The 20,788-nt window shown below is 41.9% G+C and overlaps 2 protein-coding genes across 2 annotated transcripts; one reads left to right on the top strand and one right to left on the bottom strand.

Moving 5' to 3' along the window:
- Positions 1-1,969: 1,969 nt before the first annotated feature.
- crlf1b (cytokine receptor-like factor 1b) lies at positions 1,970-15,098 on the top strand. Its single transcript, XM_069695000.1, has 8 exons — positions 1,970-2,226; positions 4,377-4,655; positions 5,432-5,561; positions 7,985-8,157; positions 10,039-10,196; positions 11,244-11,412; positions 13,608-13,789; positions 14,717-15,098. The coding sequence occupies exons 1-8, from the start codon at positions 2,169-2,171 to the stop codon at positions 14,738-14,740; spliced, it is 1,173 nt and encodes a 390-aa protein (XP_069551101.1). The 5' UTR covers positions 1,970-2,168; the 3' UTR covers positions 14,741-15,098.
- Positions 15,099-15,131: 33 nt separating this feature from the next.
- On the bottom strand, positions 15,132-18,950 carry rex1bd (required for excision 1-B domain containing). The gene is made up of 5 exons (XM_069695004.1): positions 18,811-18,950; positions 18,210-18,292; positions 17,751-17,955; positions 16,218-16,306; positions 15,132-15,961 (listed from the first exon to the last, which is right to left on the bottom strand). Exons 1-5 carry the CDS (start codon positions 18,811-18,813, stop codon positions 15,889-15,891), a joined length of 453 nt encoding a protein of 150 aa, XP_069551105.1. The 5' UTR covers positions 18,814-18,950; the 3' UTR covers positions 15,132-15,888.
- Between the last annotated feature and the right edge of the window lie 1,838 nt (positions 18,951-20,788).

Consider the following 20,788-nt stretch of genomic DNA (forward strand, 5'->3'; position numbering starts at 1 on the left):
GCCTCAAGTGGGGATCGAATCCAGTTACTTCTCACTGAGGCAACTGCTCTAACCACTGGACCACCGTGTCATACTATAGCATGTCGTCCGAAATATGATAAAAAAAAATAAAATAAAAAAAGTCATCCAAATGATGAAGAAAGAAAAAAAATTCATACCATAGCACTAAAATCTATTCATTTGGATTTTGGGGGTTAAAGTTTGTGGTAGTTTGGAGAGAAATCCAAGAAGACACATCCTTTATTTTCTGTTATTGACTTTTATTTTTGTTTGAGTTTTTGTATGTATTAGGATTTTGTTTTATATTATTGGTGACCTTTGGTTTGGTATTAGTATGACTGCATTTACAACACAAACCCAAAACCGGCAAACCTGCAACAGTGTGTCTTACCCTTAGAGGGACTCACCCTCCGTGAACTGTGTGGATTACCTTGAGCGGGGCTCGAACCCACGTCCTCATGAGGTCATTTCCAGAAAAACGAGTCGCGGCAGGAGAAAGAGTTTCACGGAGTTCACTCAGAGCTTCCAGAGACTCAACCGACAGTCTGGTTAACTCAACAGGTAAAAGATTCTCCTTCACCAAGGTTGCTATTAACAGTTCAGATTCCTCCTTGGCCCGTTGACGGTGATTCAGCTTTTAGTGAAGTTGAAACGTTTGGAGAAATTGAAAAAGTTTTGCATCCACAACACATTACAGGAAGATATTTAATATCACTGCAGACCCCCTTGAAAACACGCATATCTACTATCCAAAGAATGTCTGCGGCAATTGTGGTCGCATTTGAATGAATATATGTGGACGGTGGAGTTATAGGTTGCAGTGAGCCAAACATTTGTCACAATGCAGACTATCTCCTGCAGTGGTTAGTACTGTTGCCTCTCAGCATGAAGATTAGGGGTTCAGTCACCCTCTGTCACAACTTTAAATAAATAAATAAATAAATAAAAAAAAGCCTGTTGTGCAAATTATGAAAAACAAAGTCATACTATCGCAAAACGTGACCCAAAACTCATTTTTGGGTCACTTTTTGGCCGCCAGGCCACGGGCACACCGATCGACGAAAACGAATTCTTATGATAACATGTTAAGAGTGCACAGAATAAATTTCAAGTCAGTCTGCCAAAATCTGTAGGAAGAGTTCCTTAAAGTACAACATGTGTGAATCGCCAAAAATGGCGACTAAATTCAAAATGGCGGACTTCCTGTTGAGTTGACGTAATGGTACAATGTAACTTTTTTTTTTTTGTACGTCTAGGTGTGGTACACGTGTCCACCGGATTTCGTGCATGTAGGTAAATGTAGCCGCCGGGGGCCATTAGGCCACGCCCACTTGCGACTCCCACTAAAATATGAAATTGTTTGCCGGAAGAGATGCGCATCCCAACTTTCATGAGTTTTTGAGTACGATAAAACCGCCAAAAATGCAGTTGTTTACGGAGAATAATAATAATAATAATAATAATAATCGCTTGAATAACGATAGGGCTAATAATTACTTACATTATTATCTCTTATTTGACTCTGTTAAAAGTCTCAAATCATCCAAAAGTGCAAATATCTGTGCTTTCATTGGTGCAAAAATACACTTCAGGTAGCTTACACGTCAATTGTATGAACATAAATACCAGGTGTCGTCACCTCACCTGTATTGCAGCCTACCACCTATCTATAACAAACTCTGAGAAAGTGTTCGAGCCCAAACTGCGTCTTTGCTTTGCTGACTCCGCGTGTGTGTGTGTGTGTGTGTGTGTGTGTGTGTGTGTGTGTGTGTGTGTGTGTGTGTGTGTGTGTGTGTAAGTGTGTGTGCCTGGGAGGAGACAAGCTGAAGAGCACTAATGACTTGTGACTGAGGGAAAACAAGGGAGGAGCAAACATATAAACCTTGAGTGTTGGATCTGCTGCAGAGACGCACTGGCGTTAAAAGGAGGCAAACCTCGCGTTTCCCACCCCCCTCCAGCCCCCCCGACTGCCTGAAATCAGTCTGCTCTTTAACTTACTTCCACTGTGGAGAACAGCATTTGATCTGAGAGCAGGCGCTGCATGGAGAGAGAGAGAAGCTGCGCAGTTCCTCCTCCAACTTTACTTTAACTCTCAGTCTCTGCTTCACGACCTGGAAACTGGAAACGCACAGAAAGAAGAGAACAGCAGAAAGTCAGCTGAAAGAACCATGATCTCCTTCCTATTTCTGCCCCTCTTTGTTCCGCATGTGCTGTTGTCCTCGACACGTAAGTACCAAACTTCAAGCAAGACACACAGACGGACGGACACCTCACCTCACCTCGTGCCTGTCGGCTCAGACCGCAGACGATGGGAGGTGCATGGTTTGTCTTCAGGATTATGTCAGCGCTCCAAACCAAGAAAGCAACAGAACGGGTTCGTGTTTGAAATAAATAATTTAACTTCATTTAAAAAAAAAAAAAAAAGGATAACGCTTTTGTTCACGAGCTTTACCTCTCCCGCTGTTATTATAACCCCGCCTGTGATAATTATAACATTATAACCACAAATACCGTTTTGACCTCTTTGTGACAAGGTGTTCTCCAAAAGAAGCCAAGGACAGTTTCAAAAAGTTGCACAATTTAATCAGCAGTGGGCAACATAAAATATTATAATTGTTATTTGATATTACATGTCAATATGTATATGTGCTGTGTCATTACTTCGAAATCTTTATGGAAATGAAGTGTAAATAAATATCTGTCAGTCAAATAACATAAAATCCCCTATTACTCACTACAAACTCATATCCAATCATATTAAAAAGGTTAAATCTTGTGAACTGAATAGCAAAATGTAGGCTACACCAGACGAATTGTACACAATGTATTATATTACATTAATCACCATTATGCTATTTATTTGGGAAACTTTGTTTATTATTATGAAAAAGCCAGGGAAACAATCATCCAATTATTTCCTAATTGTAGCATTTTCCACTAAAATATCTCCAGATGCAACCATGAGGTGTGACTTTGTTCCTAATGGTGGATTAGACTGAGAACAAGGCCTGTTAGACATGGCACTGATGAGATAAATTGAAATAGTGCTCATCAGCGCTGCTGCATGAAGGAAATGTGAAGTCATCAGCATGCGGAGATTTATTATCAATAAGAATGAGAGATGAGCTGCAAATGAGCTCTTTAAGTTGAGTGAAGAAAAAAACAACAAGTGAGGCATGTTGTTAATTACAATAATTATAAACATTATGTTTTATGTGAGTCCCATTCACAGAGGCCCAGAGGTGCTAATCGCTCATGCTTTTTCACCTTTGTAAAAAAAAAAAAAAATTAAAATAAAATCGATGTTACTAAATAGGCAGAGGTTGGGAAAAAAAAGTTAAGTTGCACATATGTTAGAAAGTTTATCTGCGGCCCACCTGCAGCACGGTTCATAAAACACGTATCTGTGTGAAAAGGAAGCCCAGTGGTAACATTCAAACACACAGCAGAGGGTTTCATCAATCATACAGGCAAACCTTAATGCCTCAGAGGGGTCGCCGCATGGAAAAGCATTCAAGGATTTTACCGACAAACTGGGGTGACCTTTCTGAGTGGTCCTACTGAGGCTCCATAAATCTACTTCATTACTGGGTCATAAATACTGTATGCACTGAGCTGCTGGTCTGTTGTGGTGCAGTGCTGCTGCTGTTCTCCCTCACACACACCACACACACACACACACACACACACACACACACACACACACACACACACACACACACACACACACACACACACACACACACACACACACACACACACACACACACATGTCTTCTTGTGGCCAGCCAGATATTTTGACTCTCATGATTTCTTGTTAGAAACGTTGCTGTTTCACCTCAGGCTCTGTCGGCACTGCGCTGAAACAACGGACAAAGAGCCGCCCAGGATTAATGCATGATCTCACTGAAGTCAGATTAATGAGAGTGGGAGGAGGATGGGGAGCTAAAACCCTAAAATGTGAATGAAAATGCCTCAGAAAAAGAAGAAGGCGAGCTTACTTTTCTTTACTTTAGCTTCGGGAAATTTAATATGACTGGAAAATGTTGTAAAATGTTGCAACTGATAGGCACAGGAGAGGACACTGAAATCGTAAAAAATTAGTAGATTTCTAACATTAAATGTATCAAAGGAGCATGATATTGGTCATAGACATAAATGTGAGGATGTACAACTTTTTTAGTTTTGTGTTTTTGTAAAATAAATCAATAACACATCATCTTTGGACTGTGACCTCACCGCTGACTTTGGGAACTTGATGACGTCCGTTCCAAACAGAATCCAATGACATGAAGAGAAGTAAAGGTCTATTAACAGATCAAGTAGTTATTATACAACTGTACTTTGGCTTACCGAGTTGTTTTGTCTGCCTCCAGATCTAGCAGTGATCTCCCCTCAGGATCCCGTCCTGCGCATTGGCTCCAGTCTGACAGCCACATGCACGCTGAGCCCCGAGCTCGGCCTCCACGCCAGCACGTTGTACTGGACCCTGAACGGGGCGCGTCTGTCCAGCAGCACCTACAGCGTGGTGTCCCCGGACATCCTGAGCTTCACCCTTCACACCCTCAACGGCTCCCAGCAGCAGTCCGGAGACAACCTGGTGTGTCACGGAGCAGACGGTCACGTCCTGGCTGGTTCTTGTGTCTATGTGGGCAGTAGGTGGACGTTTATTAAGTCAGATTGGGATGTCTCACTTTATCCTGTTTTATGGGCTGAGGAGGCTGGCTCTCTTTCAGGGCGATTGAGAGCTAGTAGAGCGTAAATCATAAGTGAATGGGTGTACCGGCAGTATTGTCTGATCAGCGTTTAAAAGCAGTAGGTTTGACTCAGTGTTCATTTTATATGAAAGCCATTTCTGAGAAATTTGAATGCCTCCATGCCTGTGACAGCTGGAGCTGAAGGCATTATGTTTTTGGGTTGTCTGTCCATCTGTCGCACCACCTGTCCCATACTTGTGAATCCGATATCTCAAAAAGTCTTCGGGGAATACCTCCAAAATTGGCACAAATGTTCAAGTTTGGTTTTCAGGGTGAAAGGTCAAGGTTACTGTGACCTCACATCTGTCCCAGTCTGGTGAACGCGATATCTCAGTAATGCCTTGAGGAACATTCTTCAAATTTGGTACAAACATTCACTTGGACTCAAGGATGAACTGAATATATTTTAGTAATCAAAAGTCATAGTGACGATGACTTTTTATATCTATAAGGTTAAAGGTCAACTTCACTGTAACATCAAAATGTTCCATAAGAACTCTTTTCCTGTTAGTATTTAACACCATAACAAAAGGGGAGATTGTGACCATAATTCACATTTGGACAGATAATGAATTAGTGACACTAATCTTGAAACTGTGACGATTGTGTGGATCTTCTATGCTAATTCTAACTTCTTTGTAGTAGTAATTAGTTGCTTGTTTCTTTTCCTTTAGTGCCTCCTGAAAAACCAGTCAATTTAACATGTTTGTCCCGCAACACGAAGGACTTGAGCTGCATGTGGAGCCAAGGTGGGCGAGGCGAGACCCACATTCGAACCAAATACACCCTGAAGTACAAATTGAGGTGAGCGCCCCCAGACCTGACACAGCTCACAGGTGATCCCCTCATCCAACATCCCTCAGGTAGACTAGAAACAAATGTACAGTATTTGCTGTATGTGATGCGTACAGTTTATCATCTGCAACACATACTTGTCAGAGGCCGCAGGATGCTGTTTTAATTTTTAAAAAAACACATTACATCACATTACATTTCATTTAGCTGACGCTTTTATCCAAAGCGACTTACAATAAGTACATTTCAACCATGAGGGTACAAATTCAGAACAACAATCAAGAAAGTACAATTATCTTCAAGATAGCCAAACTTCAAAGTGCTATAAGTAAGTGCTATTTTAAGTGCTACTATTCAAGGTATAGTCTGAAGAGGTGTGTTTTTAGTTTGCGGCAGAAGATGTATAGACTTTCTGCTGTCCTGATGTCGTTGGGGAGCTCATTCCACCATTTAGGAGCCGGGACAGCAAACAGCCGTGATTTGGTTGAGTGTTTAGCTTCCAGTGAGGGAGCGACAAGCTGATTGGTAGATGCAGAGCGGAGTGAACGGGCTGGGGTGTAAGGTTTGACCATGTCCTGAATGTAGACTGGACCCGATCTGTTCACAGCGTGGTACGCAAGTACCAATGTTTTGAAACGGATGCAGGCAGCTACTGGTAACCAATGAAGGGAGCGGAGTAGTGTGAGTGAATTTAAGGAGGTTAAAGACCAGTCGAGCTGCAGCATTCTGGATGAGCTGCAGAGGACAAATGGTACTAACAGGTAGACCTGCCAGGAGGGAGTTACAACTGTCTAGGCGTGAGATGACCAGAACCTGCGCCGCCTTCTGAGTGAGAAGAGGACGTATTCTCTTGATGTTGTGCAGCATGTATCTACAGGAACGTGTTGGTGCAGTAATGTCAGCAGTAAGGGAGAGTTGACTGTCGAGTGTCACGCCGAGGTTCCTAGCAGTCAGGGTCGGGGCTAACACCGAGTTGTTGAAGGTAGTAGTCAGGTCGAGGGTGGGAGAGTCTTTCCCTAGAAGGAAGAGCAGTAGTCTTGTCAAGGTTGATTTTCAGGTGGCGTGCGGACATCCACTGAGAGATGTCAGTCAGACAGGCAGAGATTCGTGCGGCTACCTGTGTTTCAGATCGGGGGAAAAGAGGATTAGTTGGGTGTCATCAGCATAGCTGTGGTAGGAAAAGCCATGCGAGTGAATGACAGAGCAGAGAGAGTTGGTGTACAGAGAGAAGTGGAGGGGACCCAGGATGGAGCCTTGAGGGACACCAGTAGTGAGAGGACAAGGTTCAGACACAGATCCTCTCCAAGTCACCCGGTAAGTGCGATCGTTGAGGTAGGATGAGAACAGGGAGAGAGCAGAGCCTGAGACACCGAGGTCCTGAAGGGAGGAAAGAAGGATCTGGTGGTTCACTGTGTCAAATGCAGCAGAAAGGTCTAGAAGGATCAGGACAGAGGAGAGAGAGGCTGCTCTAGCAGTGTGAAGCTGCTCAGAGACAGCAAGGAGGGCCGTCTCTGTTGAGTGGCCTGCCTTGAAGCCAGACTGGTGAGGTTACCAAGGTAAGAACTTGATTGGTGAGACGGGGGTGAAAGAGGAAAGCGAAGGGGATGAAGACGAAGTTGATGGAGATGTAGTTACAGAAGATGGATTAGAAAATGAGTTAGGATTTGCAGAGTTAGGATGCATGAGTGAGAAAGAGTCAGTTGAAGGCAGGGCTGATAAAAAAAAGAGGACGAAGAGAGGGAGCGAATGTTGCGACAGACAGGTACAGAGTCTGTTGATGTGGGAGGGTTGTCAGTTTGAGAGAGTGGGAGAGAGTTAGAGATAAAGAAGTGGTCGGAGACATGAAGTGGAGTTACAGTGAGGTTAGATGTAGAGCAGTTTCTGGTTAAAATATTTTGTGAGTAGGAGGGGAAGGACTGAGTCAAAGGAAGACAGTAAAAGTAAAAGGTCAGATGACTTCTCAGTCTGGATGTTAAAGTCACCCAGAAGGACAAGTGGAGGGCCATTTTCTGGGAAGTTTGACAGGAGGACGTCTAATTCTTCCAAGAAATCTCCCAAAGGACCTGGAGGACGGTAGAGAACAACATTGTTTAATTGTACCGGGTGAATAACTGTCACAGCATGAAACTCAAAAGACAGTGGGGTAAAAAGTGGAAGTGCGTAAAGAGAAAAACTCCATTTGGGGGAGATGAGTAAACATGTACCACCACCACCACCCCTACCAGTGGGTCTGGGTGTGTGGCTGAAAGAGAAGGCAGAGGAGGGAGCAGCAGGGGTGGACGTGTGATCCAAGTCTCAGTCAGAGCAAGGAAGTCAAGCGATTGCTGGATAGCAAAGCCAGAGATGAAGTCTGTCTTGCGGGTAGCTGACTGGCAGTCACAGCACATGTTATAGAAACACACATCAGGGTTTAACTTTTTGTTTGTGTCCAGGTGGCATGGGAAAGAGAAGGAGTGTGACAATTACAGCACAGTTACTCAGCATTACTCCTGCTACATCCCCCGCAACATCGCCCTCTTTACCCCGTATGAGATCTGGGTGGAGGCAACCAATCAGCTGGGCTCGGCAACCTCTGACATCATCACCTTGGATATCCTTGATGTAGGTATGTCACCGAAGTTTGTCTGAAGGTGTAGATGAAGATGACAAATACAAAGATTTTCTTTCGTTACTATTTTTACTTCGTTTTTTTTTTTTTTTATGCTTCTGCGCTGGCGACTTGCACGGCTGTCCAACCGACAGTCTGTCACAGGGTTGTGAGCGCAATATCTGGAGAACGCCTCGAGGGAATTTCTTCAAATTTGGCACAAGCGTTTTTTTGGTCACAAAGATGAAATGATTCGATTTGACGGGTCAAAGGTCAAGGTCATTGTGACCTCACATTGTCCCATTCTTGGGAACTCGATATATCAAGAAGGCCGTGAGAGAATTTTTTTTCACGTGGAATGAGCCTTCACTTGGACTCAATGCTGGATGGATCAGATTTTGGTGGTCAGTGCCAAGAACATTTTACATGGGGTCGGATACCGAATCAGTGGCACTGGTCTTGGGTGTCCACCTTGAAGCTGTGTTGATTGCGTAGATCTTCTGTGCTGTCGGGTTGAAGAGGTCTGTGAAAAAGCCGCAATTTAAAATGTGTTGCTTCTTTGCAGCAACATCCATATTTGACGCACTGTCTGCTGTCATCACCAGAAAGTTCTGCTGAATCACAATCACAATCAGCTCCATTGGCCATGCATGTGAAAACATGCACTACATGCAGTATATAATATGAGTCTGGACAAACATAGATGTAAACTGCAACTTGCCCGGTTGATGAAGACATACAACCTCTGCCAGTTCTCTGGTGGAGAGGAAATGTGTTTTTGCAGTAGACTCTGTCCAACCCGCTGCTGTGCCGGCATTATAGGTTAATGTTGTTACTTTCTAAGATAAACTGTTTCCTTGAAAAAGTTTACTGCGCGGCAGATACCTCTCAGGTAATGGCTTCACAGTTTTCCCCAAATTTAGGTTAAGTATGAGCAACGGCAGGTATCCCTTCAATTTGTCCAGCCCTCGTGTAATAGCAAAGCCTCAGCGAACACTATGTTTTGAAAGCAGTGTTTATTGTCTATAACCGAGCGTGGTTTCTCTCCATTTGTCCTCAATTCAGTCTTGAGGAACAGTTGGAGGCTGTGAGTGGGTTGAAGGAGAAGGAGGAGCAATGCCACAATACCAGAAACAATATGGCCTGGAAGTATTTGCTCTTGGCTTCGTTTTCCTTTTTTCCACGAGCTGAACAAAGTACGTCAGCCGACCAACAGCGTCACGCAACAGCAGTGAAGGCGAGCAGAAGGTTAAAAACAGGAAGCACTTTTACAAGACATTTAATAAGTTCTTTAATAAGGTCCTTCCTTTGTCTCTCATGCTCCAACCCGCTTTATCTTTCCCTCCGTCTTCCTCTCCTTCAAAGGACTTAAAGTATTTTATTGCTGTAGGTAAATAGTGACTGAGGGAACGACATGCTCTCACAGGAAGCACCGACTGCCCTGAAACAAAACCTACCAGGTGAAGAAGACCTGACAAAACCAAGGTTTTTTTTTTTTTTTTTTTTTTTGGGGGGGGGGGGCAAGTGATTTGGCATTGCTTATTATTCTAATCTTAACCTTTAAAAATCGGGAAAAGAATACTTAGTCTTTCTATTATTTTTTGGAGATTCATTCCCTTTAAACAGCGTGGTGTCTATTTCCTTATACGTTTCTCAAACTGACCACTCATTGTTTTTGTTTGGTGTTTTCAAAGATCAGAGGTCAGTTCATCAGGATTTATCAGGAAATGATCAAGACAAACTTGAATGTGGGAGTGTGTTTTGTTTAAACTGCTTGTCTTCCCTCTTTGTTGTTTTATAATATTCACTAAGAGTTCCATCTAGTTGTCGCTGACCTTGCTCTATATACTGCACATCTGCTGTATACAAACGTTTGAACGCCTGTCCTTGTGCGTGCAGTGACCACAGACCCTCCTGCCAACGTGCAGGTGAGTCGTGTCGGCGATCTCGAGGACCAGCTGACTGTCCGCTGGGCCGGCCCCCCCGAGCTCAAGGACATCCTGTTCCAGGCCAAGTATCAGATACGCTACAGACTGGAGGACAGCGCTGACTGGAAGGTGGTCCACACATTCAAACACGAGCCGACACGCACTCTCCCTGTAGCGGTGACACACCTGTGTGGAGACGCTTGAGTTGCATCATTGATTGATCCATTAAATAATGAACAGAAAAGTTCCTCCTGCTGCATCTCTTCCCTGTGGCTTGCACCTTCGCTATGAAGCTAATCTTACTCTTGCGTAAAAACTTTGACTCTTGACAGCTTTATAGCTGTGAGATTTTGAAACTGGCTTTGATCAAAAAATTGCACAAGTTTTAGAAACACTTACTCTTTCCAACAGTTTCTTTGATGTTTTCTAGCTAAAGCTTCTTCTTATTTTCCTGCTGTCTATGTACATATTGTATGTCTATGAATTCTGGATTCTCTACTGAATAAGAGAAATTATTTAAATGCATTTGAAGCCACTAACATTCCGGACTACATTCAAGATGAATGTCCTTTTAATCTGTACTGCAGACATATTTATGTAGTAATAATTGTGCAAAAGTTTAGCCTCTAAAATGAAGTGGTTTCAAAACTAATGCCGTGCATAGTTTTTACTTATCAGTTAACTTTATAAAAACTACAATGAAAATAAAAAACTAAATGAAATCATGATGTGCCTCTAAAGCAGCAGTAGCTTTCCTTGGTGTATTTGCATACAGTTTTTCAAGGTGATTAGCAGGTAGGTGGTTCAAAACATCTTGGAGAACTTGTCACAGATCTTTTTTTGGATTTAGTCCGTCTCAGTGTCTTCTGTCTCTTCATATAATCCTAGACTGACATCCATCAGAGATCAGGGCCACGTGGGTGGGCCACGGTGTCTACTGGAGGACTTTTTTTCTTCTTCTCGTGACTGAAGATAGTTTTTTTATGATTAAGGTTGCAGTTTTGGGGTCATTCGTCGCGCCGTCGTTTAGTAACTGACTGTTAAAAAAAATGTAAAACAACTACAGAAGTTGCAGCAAAAATGTCTGTTCAGCTGCTGTTGGGCTGTGTCATGACTCTGTGTTTCTCCGACAGATCCACTTTGATATTTTGTTACATCATCTTGTTCCTCGCTCAGGTGGTGGATGATGTTGGTAATCTGACGTCATGTCGGCTCGCAGGCCTCCAGCCTGGGACTGTGTACTTTGTCCAGGTGAGGTGCAACCCGGTGGGCATCTTCGGTTCCAGGAAGCCTGGGATCTGGAGTGACTGGAGTCACCCGACTGCCGCCTCTACCCCGAGCAGTGGTACGTACTTTTCACGGGACGTAAACATCAGTTATAGCGTTGCCCTTTCCACGTAAAACCCATCAGTCTACTGGTTCTTAAGAGAAAGGGCAATTGCAAATAATTGCAGAAACTTTTAATAAAAGACTCAACAAACAATGCAGTATTTAGCCAGTACAAAACCCACCAAATGTTTCAAACTGTAACTGATGTCTTTCCCTTACTTGGCCTTTAAATGTTTCCCGAACATTTTGTTATACCCACAAATCTTGACCATTCGTTCCTTTCTAATAATCAACCTTTCATTGCCAATTAAAAGCCAGAAAAACAAGGTCCTTATCCCTGATTCAACATCCTGAACAAGCAGATCCAAACCGCATGTGACCCACAAGAAACCAAACATCAATCGGCTGGGTGCATTGATAGAAATCTCCGAGCAGAGGATTAGAAGGAACTGCAGAGAGCCAGGGGGACATTTGATAGATTTTTGTTGTGGGCTTCAAAGATTGATCATGTTAAAAAGCTGGTTGTCTGTCCGTGGCACACGCAGCGCCCATAAAGCTTGAGTGGAAGCAGGTTTGGGAGCAGATATAATGAGTTACATAGGTTATGTGGTATTTACTCCCCGGAGGGAGGAAGTTGTTATCGGGCTCTGTTGTTTGCCATTAAGCATTGATTGTGGCAGACAGCAGCCTTCTCCCCGCACGATCACGGCACGTCACCTCCGTAGTTTAAAGACACTATACACACTGAGAAGCGTGTCTGTTCATATGAAACTGTGGCCCAGTTTACATAATCTTTTTTGCTAAATGAAACAACATCATCATAAATGTTCACCGAGGGGCCCCACGGTTTCAAGTAGTTTTAAGTAGTTGCAGAAATATGCAGAGGTTTGTATGTATTCATCAGAGCATTAAGTACAACTGCTAAAGAGTTTGAAAACAAACTTTAGGAAGAGATGGATATTAGAAAAATTCATTTGATATTTTATAGGCTAAACATTATTTGGATCAATAAAAATCTGTTGTTAGTGCTACTTCTGTGAGATTGTACTTAAGATAAAAATGGTGCTTTGAGCTAAATGTTATGCTAAATGCTAACATGCACTTACAGAAAAAAAAAAAACACGAGTTTCCCGCACAAGATACATGTATGACACATGTTTACCACACGTCGCAACAATATCATGGGCTATATAAGTGGAAAAGTTTTCACACGGGAGGCTTCACGCATTGCACCGTCAACATTTTTCCGAAACCACGTTTCCCATGGACAAAATACATGTTTCACATGCGACGTGGTCACTTGCGATCATACGAGTTTTTGCACGTGTGAAATTCATGTAGTTTTTCTGTAAGGCTGCCCACAATAACAATGCTAGCACACAGATGTTAAGCAGGCGTGTTGACCACAGCTGTGCCCCAAATCCCAACTACATGCGTGTTGATCTTCATAATATACTGTTTAAGCCGTTATTATACAAAAATAACAACATACATGTGTTTGTTTTATGCAAACAGAAAATAATGCAGGATGTATCAAAACTGCAGCTTGGAAGAGCTAGTGATGATGATTTGTTTTTTTCCTAATAGTGTGCATAAACAGTACACTCCAAAATTAAACTGTGTTTGTGGCTTATGGTAATGTCACTTGTCACTTGTGACCAATTAAATATCTGGTGGTGAGAAGTCCCGTTTTTACAATATGTCCCTTCGAGGACATGAATGTTTGTACAGCATAACTCCAATAGCTACTAAAATGATTCAGTCTGGAAGAGTATTACAAACCAACAGAAAGACAGTTAAGACATATTAACATGAACTGTCTGTGTAGTCAATCAGACAAATTGTTCAAAGGGAAAATTATAAATACTTCAGCGCGCATTCATTAATAGAGTAAAGGTGGTGGGTCGTTGCTGGTAGAGAGAAGTCAAGGGTTGGAATTTATGCAGGTTTTTTTTAAGGTGGGTATTGTGATGCTTTTTTTTAATTTTTTTTTATGTGTGGTGTTTACAACCGCAAAAATCCTCTTGTGTATTCAAAGACCGCTTCAAAAAGTGCCACCAAAGGGGAGACCTGTCAGTCACATATACGCTGACACAGCAAAGCAGTCTGCATAACACCTGAAAACGTGTCCTAACTGTAACCTTGACGCTGTTCTCTCACCCTCCCTCTTCTCTCTCTCCCCTCCTCCTCCACCCTCCTCCGCCCTCCCAGAGCGGCTGCAGAGCGGCTCGTGTGACCCAAAGCCCGGTGAGCAGAACTCCACCCTGCGGCGGGAACTCAAGCAGTTCTTCGGCTGGGTCCGCAAGCACGCGTACGGCTGCAGTGGCATGTCCATTAAACTGTACGACCAGTGGAGGGTGTGGCTGCAGAAAGCACAGAGAACGCGCAACCAGGTAGGTAAGCAGAATCTCTCTCTTCTTATTGTCTCCGCTGAGCCGCCCCCCCCTCACGTACACACACACACACACACACACACACACACACACACACACACACACACACACACACACACACACACACACACAAACGGCTGCATCAGTGTCCTGAACTGAATTTCTGACCCTGCCTTTGCTTTGTCATGCCATATGGTCAGCATTTTTACAAACACAAAGAGAAAAGATTCCTCTTCCACTGGCTCTGTGAAGTTTCAGTCTGTGCTCTGTGATCAGGTAAAATGTGCGGTTCAGACTTCACAGGCCCAGAAGTGGGAGCATAAAAGTAGAACTGCTCTCAGTCAAGCGCTCTGATTTTTATTACATATTTTAATGAGAGGACTTCTGATCTTCAGCTGATGCCCACAACAAAGAGAAGTGAACATTTAAATGTAATTAACAGCCCGCTGTCATGTGCTCCTTTTGTGTTTTGTTTTCTCTTGGCGTGAGGATCCCCTTTCACAGAAATAATTCGGGCCAAATGGCATGCAGAGCCTCAGGATCTTCTGTGTGTTTATGTGACTTTGTGAGGAGTTCAGATCCTTCAGCCACATCCTCTGCTGCTCAGTCCTTGAACTCACAGAAACCTCCAGTCTACCTGACTCAATTAGCTCAGCACTCTCTGGATTTTTTTTTTTGTTGTACTTTGCGGGGCATCAGCTGTCGCCTGAAAAATGTCTTTGTTCACAAAGTGCGACAGGTTCCCATTCATTACCTCGAGGGAAAGATAGCAGGGAGCCACACAGAGAATAAGAAAGAGATGATGCAAAGAGAGACGGAGGGAGGAAAGTGAAAGCCAGACACAGCAATTGTGTTGATCAGTATCGATAAAATGCTTTTTCTTGTCGAGTTATCCCAGCAAGAAACCATCTGCTTTTGTCTTTTCAGATTCTACAGGACGATAATTCATAGCACAGGCGCTCGGCACCGCTGCGGTGTTTAAATTCAAGACCAGCATCAGAGACATTGACAGACAGAGGGTCCCAGCTGCGAGAGGCCCAACTCATCGCCTCAGGGATACTGCAGTGTTTGGTCATACAAGCCTGAGTTTAAAGGGCCTGGGTGGGAGATTAACTCGAGTGAGACAATGCAGCCTTTTTCTGCCGTTTCTGCTGTCCAAATCTGTCGGTTAGATCTGTTTGTAATAAAAAATCTTTTAGACCCGCAGTAACTGCAAATTTACTCTGGAAAAAAAAGAAAAAAAAAGTTATTTAACAGCTAAAATTTCTTAACTTATGTGAGATAAACACTCTCCAAGCAAGTCTTAGTGCATGAAATAATTTTTTTTTATTTTTTTTTTAAATTTTACCGGTTTTTGGCTTACCTCCATTAATGCTACAATACTGTTGACAAAAAGTTCAGTGAGAACTAAAGGAATTTGTCATCATGAACAAGCAAGTCAGTACTTGGACACGGCATCTATGTAAAAATATTGTTTATCATCTTGGAAGTTAAATTCAGATATTTCCAAACTGCAGAAACTGTAGCTTTCCCCATGAAATAATCCCTCGCTACTAAAACGGTCATACTGTCCTGTATCTGACAGGATTATTTGCTGAAAACTTTGTCATTTTTGTAACTGCATATTTAAAGGAATGTTGAGTTTGTATTATTTATATCCTTTTACTTTGTATAATGTAAAAAGTAGTATCAGTTGTCAAGCAGTTAAGAACAAAACTTGTGTTGTAAAGTGTCTTTACTTTTTTTTTTTTTTTTTTTATAAATATAATTCATCAAGTAAACAAACATAGGTGAATGAGATTCTGAGAATTATTGAAGGTTTTGAGTATTTGATTTACATATTTAATCTTTTTTGTTGTTGTTGTTATCGTGTGCATTGACACCAACACATGACAGCAGATAGAAACACGCACAGCCAGAATGTGAAAAGCCCCCTGGGTGGAGTAAGACTGCTGCAGCGAGCAGGGTGGAGCCAGAGGGAGATCAATAAGTGCAGCTGAGGAGTCCAAGATGGAAGTTGCAGCAAAGCAGAGATGACCTGTCAGCTCCACTGTCTCGTGATGTGGGAGGGCGGGTGCAGGCCTTCCGGGATTCGGCTGTCAATCACACTCCTCTGAATCATACTTAAAGTCCTGCATGATCTCACTCAGAGCCTCTTTGTTCTTGATGATCCTGGACGAGGAGAGAACACGGACACATTTATTTGGGAACCCCGATGTTACGTTAGTTTATTTGCGGGTATCTCTGACAAGTCTCTTTTGCAAGGAAATTAAATCACAGTTGTAACAAAGGATGGTCTGATAAATCAGTCAAGAGGAAGCTCACGGGCAGTTCTGCTGCTGGCAGCAGGTTGATATTGAGTTGAGGGAGCGGATGGTCAGCAGGGAGCTAACACAGTAAACAGAGGGGCGGTAATAGCTGCTCTTACTCGTGCTTGATCTCCTGGATCTCTTCTTGACAGCCTTCGTCCTCCGGGTGATCCTGGGCCTGTTGTCTGGCCAGCTGCAGCTTGGCTGTCTGTTGAGCGGGCACAAGAAATATCATAATAATAATGAGGAATCTTAAAATTTCACTTCTCATCACCAGCTGTTCAAGAATTTGGGAAGCACTGAAGCAGTTACACTTTAACATGACAAGAGTCACAGAAAGACAGCAGCTTTCATGTCACTTAAAATCACCAAGATCAGTGAATGATTTAAATTGCCCTGAATTAGTGTTGGCACTCAAAGCTGCAAATATTTCCCTTGAGAAGCAATGCGCACAGTTTTCCTCCGTTAGCTGTGTGTACTCTAAACATTCATAAACTAATACTGCTGGCAAAGAAGTAATTGCAGCATCCTCAACTCGGCAGTAGTGGTAGACTCTGCTTCAAGCTGGAGAACTGAAATGTTTTGCTTAAGCACTCTGCCTCCTCGTGGCGAAACAGTGGAAGTGCATCACACATTAAAAGTCCTCTTTCTGGCATTGGTTAAACCCCTAAAAACTCACCTCTGTCCAGCAAAATTACATATTTAAAAGTTTTTCTTCAGGAAACAAAATGCCTTAAAGTGGCTTAGAACATTATGAATATGCAAATAATCCCTGCCTCTATCGCTGCCACTCATCTGCAACACGATGATATGGAAAGTCCTACCCTGGAAGTTGATGGGATCGGTTCCTTAGGTATGTTACATATGAGAATTCTGGCAGTCAAAATTCGAGATTGTTACCGTAGTTCCCGAGTGGAAATGCTCAGTCATGACACTGAAGGTTTATTTCACTAATGATATATCTAGTAGCATATACAAAAACACTGTATGACATGTTACCAATGTTTAGGTTTCACTGGAGCGAGTCTCTTAAAAAAAAAAAAAAAAACTTAACTAAGGCTTATAGTAAATATTTTTATTTAGATATTTTTCTTTGAAACTGAGGTTTGAAACATCGTTAATTACAACAGTAGATGCTTAAAACTGAGATTCTAGTAAATGGTTATGAAGCAATTCTGATATATATGAACATTGCAAAAGAAATAGAAATACTTTGCAAGAGAATGTACAATTATAAAATATCAATCAGTAAATGGGACAGTCCTGTTTGACAGATTGGTGAAATTAGTTTATTAATTACTTAGTTGGATGTGGCCATTTTCTTCAGTTATTTATAATCTTGTTGAGTATGTATTTTTTTCTTCTTCTAGTATTCATTTAAAATACCAATTTATTACCTCACAACCATTTGCAAGTATTTAGTTTCTCTACACAAAGATGACTGTGTGTATTTATCACACGCCTTCCCACTTTTACCATCTATAAGCAGGAGCCCACCATCCCTCAACATGGGCAAATGCAGTGTTAAGGCAAAGCACATAGACACATATTATATAAGTTCCCTCTATCTTGTGCACTGCTGTCTTATGAACTCGGTAGAAAAAAAAACAACAACAAAAAAAACATGCCCCTGACAGAAAGTGTTTACCCACCAGTTCAAGTTTCTGCTTCTCTTTGCTCTGCAGCTTTTCCATGTGCTCAGAAAGATCCAGTCGGTCAAAGTCGTGGCACAGCTTCCCCTTGATCTCCAGCACTTCTTTGGAAATGCCGCAGAAGGCCTGTGTTATCTCATGGACCAGCTGCCTGTAGTGGTCGAAGTCATATTGGGGCCCCGTCCTCAAATAGGCCTCATGTCCCCTGGAAAGCATCCAGCAGCAGAAATGAACGGGGAAAAACGAGAGAAGAACTCCAGTAAGCACACAATTCAGATTTCTCTGTTTAAGTGCTTTATATGACGTGATCCCTGCAGACAGGAGGGAAAAGAGATCACGGACGTGTGTGTGTGTGTGTGTGTGTGTGTGTGTGTGTGTGTGTGTGTGTGTGTGTGTGTGTGTGTGTGTGTGTGTGTAGCCTTGTGTGAAGTAGTTTAAGTATTGGTAGTCCAAACGTACTCTTCAAAGAGCTGATAGGTTTCAACCCGCTCAGACTGAAGGTGATAAAACCTTTGGATCAGGTCTTTAAAATCTGTCGGGACCTAAAAAACGAAAACACATGCAAATAAAGTTAAACATGTTAAACAGTTAACTTATTGAACTACCAAAAAGATTACCAGCACATTAGTACACGGATGAGGGATGGATAACAACATAATGTCTTTAATTAAATCTAATGGAAATACATATGAAAAATGTAGTTAACCTAAACATAGTTAAAGCCCTGCCAAATTTTTTTAACCCAAATTATTTTCTCATTACTTGTTTTTTTTTTTTAAATACATTACAGGCTACATGGTTAGCTGATTCAAAGCTGAAAATATTGTACTTTTGACATCATTTTTAATGTCATATTGTTCTAGACTTGATGAACTGTAATTAGTGGGGTTTTTTGTTTTGGAAGGAAATAAAATATATAACACAATAAAGTTACAGCAGCTTTGAAGCTACAACTTCAGCAGTCAAGTTGTCCATAGCTTGTCTTAGCACAGCACATGTGAAAGTATTAGCTTTGAGGCTCCGAGACTTTAAACTGAATAAGAAAATATGAGATACTCACCATGGTAACCTGCAAACAAACAACAACAACAACACCGTCGCTGAGTCTCTACGATTTATTCTGGCGACATGTTTTTCTTTTATAAAATAGACCACGAAGTTTTCCTTCTGTTTGTGATTCAGCAACCTGCCTGCTCTCGTTCCCGGAAGTGACGACATTTGCACAGCGTAACTGGTTGCTTTTCAAAATAAAAGTCGTCTTCCAGCAACTTGTATATTAAGACCGCAACTTCTGTATGCTGTCTTGACAAGAGAAAGACTGTCTTGGCTCATGAATGCAGTTTAAACACCGTTGCACTAATCTTCGTTTAAACTAAATAGACTTTAGTGTGACGTTTGTGATTGTATTTTTGTGTGTGATGTTGCTGAACCTTTCCTACAGCTCGGACATTTTTTTAAAATATATATTCAGAACAGTTTCACAGTTTAAAAATAGTCACTTCAGCAATTGTACTCACCATATGAGTTTCAATCAAAAACAATAAAACTAAGGAAGACTTCTGTTTTTTTTTGTTTTTTTAACAATCAATGCAAAACTTGTTATTTAATAAATGTGCACGCTTTTAGCACCTCCAGATGCTATCTTTGAATTTCAATGGAGGCTCTCATTTTGTTTTAGTTAAAAACACAATACAGTATATGGAAGACTGAAGGAATCAGTGTAGCTTCTTTTTTTTTTTTTTTTAAAGTCAAAGAGCAGCAAATACATTGTATTTTTTAAAACTCATTTGAAATGGCAATCTAGTATTTCAACAAATATGTTATCCAATGTATTTAAGCTATGTCATTCCTACCAGAAAAAGTTGGAACTGGGGTAGGAAATATGTCTGACAAAACATAAAAGAATCGAGGCAAAAACATAATATATTCTGGTAATCGTGCATCCAAAAATGCTATAGGCTATATCGGTATTACAAAATAAAGAAAAATAAGGGCCTATAGATTGAGACATAGTACACGTTTTAAACGGCAGTAAGATAAACATAACATAAACATCACATAACAATAACACTGTTGTCTGTGTTTCTTGGTTGTTTGTATATAATATATATAGATATATACTGTACTATATATACTGTGCATTTTATATTTTATATTTTTACTGCTATTTTATTGCTTTTCTATTGTTCTATTATTATCTTATTGCTTCTGTATGCTGCTGTAGCGAAAAAAAATGTCCCCTCGGGGATTAATAAAGTAACTACCTAACCTAACCTAACCTAAAGTTTATACTGAGGTGTGTGTGTGTGTGTGTGTGTGTGTGTGTGTGTGTGTGTGTGTGTGTGTGTGTGTGTGTGTGTGTGTGTGTGTGTGTTCAGTGCTGTGGCTGTAAGGTCTCCAGCAGTCTGGTAACAGAGGAAGAAACTGTTCCTAATAGTGGTAGCGATATAACAGAGTCCAAATGCACGATGACTGAGCAAACGCCACCCGCTGAGGAAGACGGACAGCTACTACTGTAATGTTTGGTGACAGTTTTGGAGAAACTATGAGTTTTATTTTGAAATGCCATACTACGAGTCGACCTAACCACTGACCAATGAAAGGGTCCTCTATTTGAAACGCGCTCTCTTTCTTATTTAGGTGTCACGTTAAAAAAAAAAAAAAAAAAAAAATGTATTCAACATACACGGAGTCATACAAGCGCCACATCTAAATCATTCCACAAATCTTTCCCGAGGTGTGTTACATATTAAGACGACCTGTTGCATCTTATCTCGCGGCCCTTTTCACACCTGCACTGAATTAAGCTACATCCACTGGGGTCTGATCTGGCCTTTTGTCTGCTTTGTGTTTATGGGATTAGAAAGCATTATTCCAACATGGAGGAAAGAGGTCGCACAGCTACTACTGTGCAGACGCGGGCACTCCTACGCCTCGAGTCCCCCCCCCCTCCGCCCCCCTCCCCTCCGCCTCTGTCGTTCATTGGTCCATTCAGCATCTTCAGCACCACGCAGGCTGAACAGCGACGCACACCCATG

Source organism: Brachyistius frenatus, unplaced genomic scaffold (assembly GCF_029030835.1).
Source record: "Brachyistius frenatus isolate BFR_SWC_R1_liver_20210118 unplaced genomic scaffold, ASM2903083v1 Contig_18, whole genome shotgun sequence".
NCBI lineage: Eukaryota > Metazoa > Chordata > Actinopteri > Embiotocidae > Brachyistius > Brachyistius frenatus.

Coding starts and splice junctions, on each gene's coding strand:
- crlf1b (XM_069695000.1), top strand. CDS start 2,169: ATGATCTCCTTCCTATTTCTGCCCCTCTTTGTTCCGCATGTGCTGTTG. Junction 10,197..11,243: donor AGGACAGCGCTGACTGGAAG/GTGGTCCACACA, acceptor TTCCTCGCTCAG/GTGGTGGATGATGTTGGTAA. Junction 11,413..13,607: donor CGCCTCTACCCCGAGCAGTG/GTACGTACTTTT, acceptor CCGCCCTCCCAG/AGCGGCTGCAGAGCGGCTCG.
- rex1bd (XM_069695004.1), bottom strand. Junction 17,956..18,209: donor ACCTATCAGCTCTTTGAAGA/GTACGTTTGGAC, acceptor GATGCTTTCCAG/GGGACATGAGGCCTATTTGA. Junction 16,307..17,750: donor AGAAGCAGAAACTTGAACTG/GTGGGTAAACAC, acceptor CCCGCTCAACAG/ACAGCCAAGCTGCAGCTGGC.